Source organism: Melanerpes formicivorus, unplaced genomic scaffold, assembly GCF_026170545.1.
Source record: "Melanerpes formicivorus ecotype bairdi unplaced genomic scaffold, bMelFor1.0.p_v2 SCAF_10, whole genome shotgun sequence".
NCBI classification, from domain to species: domain Eukaryota; kingdom Metazoa; phylum Chordata; class Aves; order Piciformes; family Picidae; genus Melanerpes; species Melanerpes formicivorus.
The window spans coordinates 20,514,295-20,528,403 of record NW_027142362.1 but is presented as its reverse complement, the minus strand read 5'-3'; the positions used below and the strand labels follow the sequence as shown (position 1 = coordinate 20,528,403).

At 42.3% G+C, this 14,109-nt stretch overlaps 1 protein-coding gene across 4 annotated transcripts in view; it reads left to right on the top strand.

The window, feature by feature from the left end:
* SCAPER (S-phase cyclin A associated protein in the ER) overlaps positions 1-14,109 on the top strand; it is a 150,494-nt gene that overhangs the window by 74,151 nt on the left and 62,234 nt on the right. For all 4 annotated transcript variants that reach the window (XM_068144135.1, XM_068144134.1, XM_068144133.1 and 1 more), the window contains exon 23: positions 3,823-3,949. In XM_068144135.1, coding sequence (XP_068000236.1) covers positions 3,823-3,949 — 127 coding nt within the window. The remainder of the gene's footprint in view (positions 1-3,822; positions 3,950-14,109) is intronic.

The window sequence follows — 14,109 nt, the reverse complement described above, 5'->3', positions numbered from 1 at the left end:
ACCCCTGAGTCTCCTCCTCTCCAGGCTAAGCAGCCCCAGCTCCCTCAGTCTCTCCTCACAGGGCTTGTGTTCCAAGCCCCTCACTAACCTCGTTGCCCTTCTCTGGACTCGTTCCAGCAAGTCAGCCTCCTTCCTAAACTGAGGGGCCCAGAACTGGACACAGTACTCAAGGTGTGGCCTAACCAGTGTAGTGTACAGGGGCAGAATGACCTCCCTGCTCCTGCTGTCCACACTGTTCTTAATGCAGGCCAGGATGCCATTGGCCCTCTTGGCTGCCTGGGCACACTGCAGGCTCATGTTCATCCTACCATCAACCAGCACCCCCAGGTCCCTCTCTGCCTGGCTGCCCTCCAGCCACTCTGACCCCAGCCTGTAGCACTGCATGGGGTTGTTGTGGCCAATGTGCAGAACCCGGCACTTGGATGTGTTAAATCTCATGCCGTTGGACTCTGCCCATCTGTCCAGCCTGTCGAGGTCTCTCTGCAAAGCCTCTCTACCCTCTAGCAGATCAACCCCTGTCCCCAGCTTGGTGTCATCAGCAAATTTACTGATGATAGACTCAATGCCCTCATCCAGATCATCAATAAAGATGTTAAAGAGGATGGGGCCCAGCACTGATCCCTGGGGGACTCCACTACTGACTGGCCACCAGCTGGATGTGACACCATTCACCACCACTCTCTGGGTTCGGCCATCCAGCCAGTTCCTAACCCAGCTCAGAGTGCTGCTGTCCAAGCCATGGGCTGACAGCTCATAGACTGAAGAGAAGGAAAGGGGAGTTGGGAACAGAAGCAGCAGTGTAATATGATTATTTTCTACTTGAGTCCTTTTGAGTAGTGAGGTTTTGATAAACCTTGCACACGTTTGTGTGCTGATGCCTGATGTAGATTAGTAAAGTACCTTTCTGTAGCCTCTGTGGTTAATCCTGGTTGAATTCCATCCCTCTGGTGTTAAATGAAGCAAATGGAAACCGGTCGCACTGTCTCTGTAAGATGAAGTTACAATATATAGTGTGGTGGGGATTTTTCAGTGCTTTATATATGTTTAATCATGGAATTTGGGTAGATGTTTCAAAGAGAGAAAGTTGTTTCTGCTTAATACGCTGGGATATTGCCTAGACAATAGCCACTGAAAGTCACATTCCAGGAGAATACCTGAAATACTCTGTTTCTAGATCATTATTCTGGACAGCAACAGTGTGACTTTGCTGGTGCTGCAAGCCACTCCTGTGCTTTGCATTCATCTGCTTCAGTCTCCCAAGTCCTGCAGTTTTTTGTGCTTTGGCTTTTAATTTTCTTTCCCATTTTAGCTTGTGGCTTACCAAGTTAGAGATTTTCTCCAACCTCAGTTTTCACACAGTATCATAGTATCAGTCAGGGTTGGAAGGGACCACAATGACCATCTAGTTCCAACCCCCCTGCCATGGGCAGGGACATGCACAACATGTTCATGAGGTGGAGTTCCACTCTTGCTCAAAGCTCTCACTGCAGTTACTAGTCTGGCACCCAAACACCACCTAAAAGTAAACATTCACCTTTGAGTCTTTGAGAATTGCTGCATTTCCTCTGATGGCCTGAAAAACATCCCTCTTGCACAGATTTAAACCACACTAAAGACTCAAATGTGGCAAGATAGCTATGGAATAGAAAACCCAACTTTCACACTGCAAGAACCAGGGAAACAGAGAGCAGCTAAAGGCTTCAATCAGCCCAAAGGCTGGGGCACTCGCCTTACAACACAAAGATCATAGAGCCATGAAGGTTGGAAAATCCCCCTAAGATCATGGAGTCCAATTGTTAACCCAACACTGCCAAGTCCACTACAAAAGCATGTCCGTAAGCTCCACATCTACATGGGTTTAGAACACTTCCAGGGGTGATAATTCCACTGTTCCCCTGAGCAACCTGTTCCAATGCTTACCCACTCTTACAGTGAAGACATTTTTCCTGATATCAAATTTAAACCTCCCCTGGCACAACTTGAGACCACTTTCTCTCATCCTGTTTCTTGTTATCTGAGAGAAGAGACCAACCCTCACCTCACTACAGTTTCCTTTCAGGTTCAGTCTCCAGCAGAGAGCAGTAAGATCTCACCTCAACATCTTCTCCAGATTAGAAAACCCCAGTTCCCTCAGCTACTCCTCAGGAGACTTGTGCTCTATTGACCTCCTTACGATCTCCAACAGGAGAGTGTAAAAGGATCCCAGTCTAAGGTCTGCCTGGCCTGCATAGGGAAGAAGTAGGTTCAGAACGTTCACTATGCAGAAAATCTCATCAGGATGTTATCTCCCCTTATTTTTTTTTTTTTTTTTTAAATCCTGGCTGAATGCTAGTGGATCAAGCTGACCAGATGATAAGAAGTCCAGGACTCAAAATCTTGCAAATAATTTTTATTTGTACTTTAAAACCATATATATTTTCAGAGTCTCTTGAAAGCTTTTAACAAAGCTCTTCTTTTTGTCCAAGTAAAGGTACCTTACCTGTTTCTTATCAAGAGCAAATTATTCTTGCTCCAAATAAGTGTTCTGATATTTTTGTGTACACTGACCAGTGTGGTAAATTCCCCAGGCACTCCATCTCCTTTCTCACCTCTTCAGGGACTACCTGATCTAGTTTTCTCTTTGCCACTTTGGGAATGCTTTCTGGCTCTTTTACACTGGTGAACCTCCCATTTTATGTTAAGCATCAGTTCCCTTCCCATCTCTCTTCCTTCCTATAGAGTGCTTCTAGTCACAGCAGTGTTTCTCCCACACATCCTGTTTGGTTACCAACTCCATCCCACTTTCAGTACAAATTACTCAATAGATCAAACCAAAGGTCCACCGAATGCTGAGCCTGTCATTAGGAGCAGCCAGTAGCAGCTATTAAGGCAATGACTGACAAATGTGTGGCAAGTACTGAATGATACTTCCTTCCTTCCTACTCTGAATCTCCAGTTAAGGGTCTCTGTTTAGCATTTATTTCATCTGCCTTAACGCATTTACAGTTGTAGAAGTCTATCTGAGCTAGTTACTGACTTCTCATTGAAGGCAAACAAGGATGAAGTGAGTGTATTTTGACTGCTTTATTTTAGACATTAGGATGAAATGAATGGTGCCTTGAAACTGCATATCTCTGCTTGCTCCCTAGCAGGAGATTATAGGTGAATAGCCCAGATGCAGATGTGTAAGATTGAACTGAATCCTAACCCACTCGTGTCCACATCTCTCCCACCTCTGCATTTTGGCTTCATTACTGACCCTCATTAATAAAATGCCCTTTCTGAGTTAGTCTGCAAAGTCGCTACCTTTCACTTATTCAGATCACCCTAAAGAGCCATTTCTTTTATGATGCCTATAAGAAATTAGCCAAGTAGTCTGGTGCTCTATTTCCCTTACTCATCTCAAAAGCGAAGTACTCAGCTAAGTGGGATGAAAGGACTGAATGGTGGTAGAAAAGCAGAAAAGTTTTGAAAATGAAGAGGACAAAAACGATCAGGATAACCTGTGGAGGGAGAATGGTATTTTACAAACAGCAATAGAAGCAAATATGTAGCTAATAAAGAAGCTCCTTAGTGACTGTACTGTTCACGCTCTTTCTGTGCCGTTTCCCTAAAGAGTAGGTAGTGGAATGTTATAGACACTCTAAGCTGACTGTATCTCCTTGCTGTATTGTGTATTCTACATGCTGTTCTGTATAGGTGACCAAAAACTAGCTTCACAGAGGTTTTTGTAATTGCTTTATTGAAAATCAATTCACAGAATTTCATTACAAAGATGAAAATTTACATCATCAGGTGGGTATTTTTCTTTAACTGCCCTTTGTTTTCTGTTTACTGTTGAAGGTTACAGCGGTTAGCAAAAGACCTCTTAAAGCACCTCCAAATGCAGGATAGCTGTTTGCTGGGGAACAACAAGGTTTCTGCCCTGGACAGGACTTTGGGAGAGATCTCTCGTATTCTGGAGAAAGAGGTATGGTGATGTTACTGTGTAACTGTATAACTTATGTTTGACCTATAAACTGGCTTGCTCTCAAATGTCATCAGTTTGGATTTTGGAGTGTTCCAAATATGTGTTGATGAGTACATGACCTCTGTGTAACCAGCAGTGTCTGCCATTGCACTTTTCTGTGGTAGATGCAGTAGTGGGGGCTTTTATTTAGACATCAGGTTTTATGGAGATTCTTTAGAAGTGCTGAAAACACTCCTTACTGGTGCTAGATCAATTGTGCATTCATTAGGATGGTTTCTCACCTGGACCATTTCAGTCATCTACTTTTCAGTGCATACAGATTTACAAGGATCTTTTAACAACAAAGGGCCAAAGCAACTAGTAGAGAAGAGACAAAAAATTTTGAGCCAGCTTTGCTGTCACAGCCGCCCTAATGTGATATTGTGGCTGAGTTTTGAAGAAGCACAAGTCTCTTGAGTTTTCCTAGAGTACAACAAAGCCAGCAACCTTTGATGGAGGATAAAGGTACAAAGTGCATATTTGTGGGGTATTAAAGGGCAACAAGGCTGGTGAGAGGCCTTGGGCACAAACCCTATGAGGAGAGGCTGAGGGAGCTGGGATTGTTTAGCCTGGAGAAGAGGAGGCTCAGGGGTGACCTCATTGCTCTCTACAACTACCTGAAGGGTGGTTGTAGCCAGGAAGGGGTCGGTCTCTTCTCCCAGGCAACCAGCACCAGAACAAGTGGACACAGTCTCAAGCTGCTCCAGGGGAAGTTTAGACTCAAGGTGAAGAGAAAGTTCTTCACCGAGAGAGTCATTCGTCATTGGAATGTGCTGCCCAGGGAGGTGGTGGAGTCACCATCCTTGGAGGTATTCAAGAGGAGATTGGACGTGGCACCTGGTGCCATGGTCTAGTCATGAGGTCTGTAGTGACAGCTTGGACTCGATGATCCTTGAGGTCTCTTCCAACCTTAGTTATACTGTGAGACTGTATTTCTGTGCTTTGAGTTTCTTCAAAGAGCTACATTTGTAGAGCGTGTTTTGATTTATGGTAAATGTTGGGTTTTTTGTAATTGACAGCATAGTATTTGCAAGTTTTTTACTGTGTCATCATGGCCAGTCTGACTCCACAGCACTTTGTGTCTTGGTTTTGCTCCACAGTATATGAGATTGCAGTTTGAATGTTATGTTCTGCTCTCTCTGCAACCATTAGAATATACTTTGTTTTCCTATCTGTAATCAAGAAACAATGAAAATTAGTTCTGAGAGAAACCAAGTTAATGAAATCTGAGGAAGATGCATCAGGGTTGATGTCTGTGAAGATCAGGTCTGCTTGGGGCTTTTCACAGCTTAATCAGTGTGGAACACAATTGCTAATAGGATGTGCTGTTAAATGCTGAATGCTGCCTGGGATGCACAGGGTTCTGTGGTGCCTTCTTGTAATTGCTTGGAGCTGCTGCTGAAGTTTAATTTTGAAATAGTTGTGGCAGTGTTGCAGTGTTTGTGTTAATTATTGAAACATTGATTTGTTAATTATTCCAAAACACTGAAATCCTGTTGTTGCATGAAGAATATAAAAATATGGATCTATTTTGGAAGTTATCTAAATAATTATTGGAGACTGTTTCTGGGAAGTGGTGTGTATCCAGGTGCTCATCAGTAGCTGTTTTCTGAGATTTATTTTGTAATGAGACATGAATTATAGCTAAATGTTAATCATTGTTTGCAGTGTTTTACTGCTTGTTGAGTCTGCAGTGGGGAATTAAAAGATAAATCTGACAGTATTAATAGGCAAGCATTATTTTGTTGTTAATTTGAGTTTTTACCCCCAAAACATTACGGCTGGAGAAGTATTATTCTGAGTGTGCTAATCAATAAGGTCAAGAAAGATTGATTTCAATAGCTGTCACTGTGTTTACAGCACAGATCATACATAGTCATTTATAGAAGTGCATGGTAATTCTCTTGTTAACTTGTGAGTCAAGAAATCAGCAGACACATCTTACATGTCTATGGGCAGTGAAAAGAATCTTGATGGTGTCAGTCATCAACTGGGAGGAGGAGACTGACACTGTTAATTGAATTTCTCTGGAGAGCATAAAAATACACCATAATGTGGAGGGAGGAATGAGGGAGTGGGAACCACACAAGCTGTCAGTGTGTGTGAGCTGATAACATTGATTTACCCTTGCTAATGGCCTGGGTTGAATAAAGAATTGCCCTGAGGGAGGACAGAGTTCACTACAATAGATCCTTGCCACTTACTACAAATTCTTCAGACTCAGTAGTCGTCATGCAAAAGTATTGTAAAATAAAATTGATCCAGATAAACCTCTTTTCAGTCCTTCTGTGAAGCACTGAGTTTTTCCTTTTTTAAGAGTTTACACTGACTGAGAAATTTATTTATACAGCCTCACCAGGGAAATAAAGTTTTGTTTTACACACCATGAAAAAAAATTTGCTGAGCTGCTGTTGTAACAGTAAATAAGAAAAACTAATACCATTAAATTTCTCACCAGAAGAAAGGGTTATTCAACTCATTAGAAATTCCATGACTGTTCTAAAATAGCATTAAAGAGCAAATTTCAAACACCCAAAGAAACCCACATATGAAAGATTGGCATCGCTGCCTCACTGGGTTTTGCCTTCGGGTAGAATCAAATCAGACTATCAATTCCTTTATGGACTTAGTGGTCATCTGTTGTTTTTCATAGTAATGAATAAGGCTTTTTCTCATTTCTGAACTTCTTTTATAATGTGAGAGCATTCTGGGGTGAAGCATGCCTGTGTGATTACTCTGGTCAAACTTGCTTTTGTTTTGCATGCCGTCCTGGTCTGCTGGTCATAAGCAGCTTCTGCACTTGGGGCCAAGAAATTTCACCAATGCAGCAAGAGTTTGTTTAATGTAAACCAAAAGGGATTTATATCAGCATATCCTCTAGCTGCTCAGATTTGAGAAATCTGTCTCTTGGGCAAAAGTACATCTTCACCACTGTCTTTTCTGAAATCCTGGGGTTTTATTGTAGCACCTTACCTGTTTCTACTTAACACAGAATTCCAAGGCTGCTGCTGGTCCCCATACAACACAGCAAAACTGACAGCTTCCACTTTGAATCCAATCCATAGTTTGAGTGCTGGTAAACAAGAGAGGAGTTGCTTTGTTTTGCCTCAAGTGTTTGTTACATCTCCAGACACTTACTGGTATATCCACATTGGCTGACTTGGATGAAACTCTAAAACTGCTAGGAGTATTGCAGTCTGTGCCAGAAAAGTATGTTTGGGGAAGCAAGCTGAAGGGCAGGTTTTGGGGATCTGCCATGCAGTGTGGCCATTAATGCAGTACAACCGGTGGTTCACATGTATTTTAATTAAATAATTAGAAAAGGTACTCTAAAGTCATAAACCACAATGTCATTCCAGTTTTAAATAGATTTGTACCTCTCAGGTCATGTGTCCTTGCTGGTGACATCAAGCAGGAAGCACAAATCCCACTCAGTTGTACAGGCCTCCTCTGCTGTCCCCAAGATGTATCTACAATGTGTGCTTCCAGAATGCTGGTTTGGGAGTCTATTCCAGATGATGAAAGGCAGTCCTTGAGTTCAGTGCAAAGTCTCTCATCCTTTCTGGCAGAAACTCTGGAAGGCAGTTGTATTCACTTTCACCTCTGCTTTGTTTAAAAACATGTTGAAAAAACAAACCCACACACAGACGCAACAGCAAAATGCACGCAGAGGTTACTCGAACGCCCTGACCTGGTGTTGGCAGGTTGTCATATGGGACTCTTCAAGGTCTTAACAAGATCTGATAATGCTCAGTTTAAGATCTCCCATGAATAGGCTTTTGATGCTAAAAGTAAGACCTACATACTCTGAAAGAAGGCAGAGCTGATGTTTGAAACTGCAGGGCTGAAGAAGTTTTTCCTCTTGCAGTTCTTTTGGTTTTGTACATTTTCGTTCTTGTATGGACTAATTTACACATCCACTGCTGATGGGAAGTGTGTTTCACATGTGAAAGAAGATGTGGATTAACTGCTCAGGTTTTACCTGAGCACTGACACAGAAATTTCCTGTGTAGGACCAGCTTATTTAGTGCTTGTAGTACAGGTACAGTTCTATTTGCTTATGCTTAGAGTGTTACTTTCCCTCAGTGTATAGAGGTGACATTTACTGATGGAAAAAGGAAACCATTCTGTACTGCATAGAGGCTGGATGTTAACTGACTGAAGTACATCTGTTTCTAAGGCTATGAACCTCACCTGGGTCAGAGGTTGCTGCCTCTCATATGGTCACCCTTAGACTTATTGATGGAACATCACTTCCCTGAAGTTCTTCCTAAAATGTTTTTGGAGGAATTTTTTTTGTGATCTATGTTTGAAAAGCCCTACTTCTAAATATTTATTCTAGGTGATTTTGATAACTCTGGGATAGGCTGAGATGGCAGACACCATTATTCTGAGGAACATGGCAGAATGCTATCTTTAGTACAGATGGTGACATGCCACTGAGGGCAGTAGCCCTTTCACCTGGCTCAGCTGCAGCTAAAACACTACAGTGAAATCACTTTAGTTAAATTTGTACAGGCCCTTAATGTGTCTTCCATCCTGACTGGGAGTATGACATGGGGTTTCAATATGATCACGAGAGAACCTCATGATTTTTGGAATCCCAGCAATTAAATCTGCTTAGCTGGGATTATTTCTATATGATTTTTCTTATCTAGCCTCTGTTTTGGAGATCTTCATCACAACATAAGTTAGAAGGTACCTTTAAGTGATGTGACAGATCTGAGGGATCTGCTTCTGGAGAGAGGGCTGCAGCACGGGGAAAAGATGGAGATTTTACAAATGTCTCGGCATAAGCAAATGTTGCAGCTGAAGCTCACAGCTCTGTCATGAGGCCCAAAGCCCTAACAAGCAAGATGTCACTAGTTCTGATGTTCATAAAACTTACCTAAGATTTTGTACAGTTTTGAGGAGAGCTGTGTCCCTGGCCTCCTTCAGACTCTTTACATGCTGGGAGAATCTCAGTAAGTAATAGTGAGTGCAAACTAAAGTAAAACCAAGCCGGAAGAATAGGAGACTTAGTAAGTTGGGCCACAGTACTTATAGTTACTTAGCAGCTCTCTTCATACAAATCTAAAAGTAGCTGCTTTTCAGTAGGCTAAGTTTCAAGATACTTTTATTACTAATTCAGAATAGCATTCTGGAAACAGATAATTTATTTATTTTTTGGAGGGGAGGGAAAGTATGCTTCCTTAGAAAAGCTGTGATTTCATCACTGCAAAATGTATGAATCTCAGCTATTAATTGACTACACTGTTTTAATACTTCTTTAAAGAAGGCTCTCAGTGCTCCTGACCTCTAAAACATGCTGAGTGACCATTAGTGGCTTGTTTTGTGTCAGACAGTGTTTTTGGGTTTGTAATTTTCAGATAGCTTTTTCAGCCTCCTGCTTCAGCAGTTGTGATGTCAGTTATTTACATTTCAGTAGAATGTTTGTCGTAGCTTTCAAATACATGGGGACTGTAGACAGACAGTGTTTATCCCATTGTAAAGACTGTCAGGCCCTGTATTTATGTTTTATTCTCTAAACTGTCAGGCCCATTGGGTATGGTGACCACAGCCAGTGTGAAGATTAATAGGCCGGTTTTTGGGAGGCATACTGAATTCCCTGGCTGGCTACTCATGGTTTCCTCCCTCCCCCCCAGTAATACAAACTCTGAATCATCAGGAACTGGAACAATAAAATTAAGAACTATTGAGGGCCTGAGGTATGGGACAAAAGCAATGTTAAATGGAATGTGTGTAACCTTCTTTTGTACCCTTCATAAAAAATTTCTTCCCAAGTCTCTATGGAGTTGTCCCATGTGTATATAAATATATATTATGTATATATTTTAGAAGCAAATATTCTATGCTGTAAATACTCAGTGCTTACTTTTCAGTCCATTTATGAATACAGTGGGAATTGTGATTCCCAAACTTCTATGCATTTAATCTGGTTGCTGCAAAGGTTTGTGAAGCTGACTGAAGCACCTGGGTGGCTGCATGCTTCTGATCTGGCAGAGTAGTATCATAGTATCAGGGTTGGAAGGGAGCACAAGGATCATCTGGTTCCAACCCCCCTGCCATGGGCAGGGACACCCCACACTAGATCAGGCTGGCCAGAGCCTCAGCCAGCCTGGTCTTAAACACCTCCAGGGATGGGGCCTCAACCACCTCCCTGGACAACCAATTCCAGGGCTTCACCACTCTCATGGTGAAGAACCCCCTCCTCACCTCCAGCCTGAATCTCCCCACCTCCAGCTTCATTCCATTCCCCCTAGTCCTATCACTACCTGAGATCCTGAGAAGTCCCTCCCCAGCCTTCCTGTAGGCCCCCTTCAGATACTGGAAGGCCACAATGAGGTCACCTGGGAGCCTTCTCCAGACTGAACAGCCCCAACTCCTTCAGTCTGTCAAGGTAGCCATCAGAGAGGATTGTAGAACACTGAGTATAATGGCTGGATTTTTTTTTAATTTATTTTAAATTTTTTTTTAGAATACAAGACCAGCTGAAAGGTAATAATGTATCAGGCTTTTCTTAAGTGACTAGTGATGAAAACTGAACTGAATGTGGTATTGCTGCACATAATCACTGTTGCTTTGAATGAGTATTAGACAAGATGCTGTAATTTGGTATTGAACTTTTGGAAGTTTGAATTCATAAGCTAAAGGACAACCTCTTCTCCCAGGCAGCCAGTACCAGAACAAGAGGACACAGTCTCAGGCTGCGCCAAGGGAGTTTTAGGTTGGATGTTAGGAAGAAGTTCTATACAGAGAGAGTGATTGCCCATTGGAATGGGCTGCCTGGGGAGGTGGTGGAGTCGCCATCATTGGAGGTGTTCAGGAGGAGACTTGATGGGGTGCTTGGTGCCATGGGTTAGTTGTTTAGGTGGGTTGGATTGGTTGATGGGTTGGACGCGATGATCTTGAAGGTCTCTTCCAACCTGGTTTATTCTATTTCTATTTCTAAACAAGAGTGACTTAAATAGGTGGTGCATTTTATGGAAAAATCAGGCTAGCTGTGAAGCACACAGGCCAGTGCTTGAGCTTTGTGGCTTTTATTTAATCACTGAAGACGACTGCTGAGCGTGAATTAGAAGCAGAAATTTTTAAACCTCAATTTTGGCTGAAAACAATTGATCCAAATGTAAATTAGTTCTGTTAATCAGCTAAACTCTTTAGAGGCAAGGATGATCAGTGTGTCTGGAGAAAGCAGGAGTGTTAGCCAGTAGAGCAATGATTCATCAGTATTCTCAAAACCAATCATTCTTGGCTTTGGACCACGGAAGGGTCACCTAAGAATGAGACAGTGGCAAAAATCTGTGGTCCTTAAAAAGAATAAAATATTTTTCTTGCCCCCTACTCCATCCCCCCCCCCCCCAAAAAAAAAAAAAAGGGTTTTTTTATTTGCTGTCTTCTATGTAGCAAAGTGAAGGGGTTAAGAGAGTAAGGCAGTAACAGATGAGTTTAGGAGTTCTGAATAGAATAGATTCCTTGTTTCAGTAGGAGAATATTGCTGTAGGCAAGCTGCAGTCAGTAGTTAAGTGTTAAAAGGAAGAAACCTGTGGAAGAAACCAAACAAAATGCCGAATACACAGATTCACTGAGGGCTGGAGAAGTCACAGGAGTCGGTCAGCTCATCTGCCACAGTCTTAGTGTCAGGAAAAACATCATCAGGCGTTATATCCAGAAAAGAGTGAAATTGCTGTTTTATTGAACTTACTCAGTCGTGAACTAGTGGCATTTTACTCATATTATAGCCACTTTGTGTGTTTTGTGATCCTGTGTAGCTACATGCTTACACACAGGCACGTGATTTGTGTATGATTTGCCACAGCCAGTTACTGTGCTTGGCCTCACGAGAGATTCATCTCTCAGTCTGACTGAAGCTTTAAAAAGTCATTTAACGTTTATGTTTCAGCATTATTATAATAATGTAAAGTCTGGTCAAGATGCCAGATTTTTATAGGAATGTTTGTGGCTGAAAGGTGTTTGCGTTTTCCTTGACAGGGCAATTTCTGTCACACAGCCCACTTCTGTTACCTTCTTGTGTTTCTATCTCCCATTTCCCCACTAGAGGACACTACTGGCAGAAACAGCAGCACGTCCTTTAGTCCTGAGGAGCGATAAAGCTGTTTAGAAGTCATTTTCTTTTCAGAGGAAAAATGCTTATGCCAAATTTCAATTTGGTTAGTCCTGGTATGTCTTCTAAGGCCAAGGGTGTTACCTGCCAAGTTAATTTGCATGTTAATTTTCAAAGTTCTGTGTTTAGTTATGGCTGTTTATGAGGTGCTATTTATGGCTGTTTATGAGGTTTGTGCCATCTACATGTTACACTGATCAGTGGTGCTCATTGGGATACCCAGCCTCCAGTGCTTGAGCAGCAGGTCAGCTTGGCTGCAGGAGCACCAGTGGCACAGGACCAGGAGTTGGGCTGGGCTCTGGCAGCAGCTGACACAGCAGTTTCATGGCTGTGAATGACAGCAAGCCATCAGAGGCCCCCAGGCCTCCTTTTAGTCCTGTGTCCTTTCCACCTCACACCCTCATGACTGTGCAGTGGGACCCTATGGAGTCATTGGTGCTGTCTTGTTGTAACTTCCTGCCTTTCCCTTACATATGTCCTTTGTGTCTTTTGTCTCTTAGCCATGGGAAGAGTTTGATGCATAGTGTACTGGCTTACACCAAGAAGTGGACTTTTATATTGGGTAGTGGGCACTTTGTGACCAAAGGGAGTTGAAAGTAAAATACACACGGTTCTTTCATCTTTTATGTCTTTGTTCTTTATGAAAGTAATTGCTACTCTTATTTTTATAGATAATCAGAAGTTAAAACTTTATTTTTGCTATGCATAGATTGTATTTCTCTACTAAAAAATGGGTTAATTTTTCAATCCATCCATTAGTTTTTCAGTTTTGGATACTCCTGCTGTAGCCAGTTCCCAAGCTGCAGTGATGTGACATGAAGGGAAGTCATTAATCAAATGGTAAAGCTGAATTATAGCAGTTTAAAAATTATTTAAAGTCAAAATCCAAACTTGATGAAATGCATTGAATTGCCAAACTTTAAAATGAAGTCTGGTTTACCAGCTAAAAGTAAGACATAACTCTCCTTCAAATGAATCTGCTCCTTTTAACCCTATACCTGGGAGACAGGGATTTTTCATGTATACATGTGCAGCACTGAGTGCTAGTGATGTGCAGTGCCACTAAAACATAGTTTGAAGAAGGTTCTGCAGTGTTCAAAGCCTAGAGTATGGAATATAGACCTGTATCTACTGGCTTAACTGCATATGGTAGTAGAAACATTACCTGATCTGATAACTCCAGCAGCAGATTTGGTAGTAAGAGCACAGTGGCTGAGAGTTCAAAGAGCAGGCTGTGAGCACACACAGAAAGAGCTTTTTGGACACCATTTCCTGCCCAAACAGCTTTGCCCTGTCACTGCCAGGAAGAAGTCAGTAGGTCAGATGTGTGTTGGGTGTTGCAGGTTGGATGAGGCACCATTAGATCATCAATAATTTGTTTGCCCAGAATTTCTGTAATCAGTGGATTAACCTTTTCTGCAAGATGAACATATGAATAGGAACTTGTACTAGATGTCATCCACGTAATATTTTTTAACTTATTTGCTGGAAATGGTATTAAAAGGCAAGTCAAGTTCACAGTTAAGCTCCAAGATTACTCAGAGGTTAATTTATAGTGCGCAGTAGGTGTAGTTGAAGACTGCTGTGTTGATTTCTGGTTCTGTGGGATGCAACGGAATGTTGTTAGCTTCCAGTACACTTAGGCTGTGCTGCCTGTGGCCTTCTGCTGTCAGATCAGACCTGTTTTTACTTTCTACGTCAGTTTAGAACTAATACATTCCTGAAGGGGAAGGGAGGCCAGGGAGGCCAGACATTCTTCAAGAGGGAAGTCTTTGGGGCACAGGAGCAGGCCATCCCAGTATGCTGTAAGATGAGCTGGTGGGGAAGAAAGCCAGCCTGGCTGAACAGAGAGCTTTGGTGAGAGCTCTGGTAGAAAAAGGAGGCCTATGGCCACACTGGAGGGCTACAGAGATTTATGGGACTGTGCAGGGAGAAAACCAGGCTGAATCCCAGCTAGAACTTACCTGGCTACTGCTCTAAAAGACAACAAAAACTG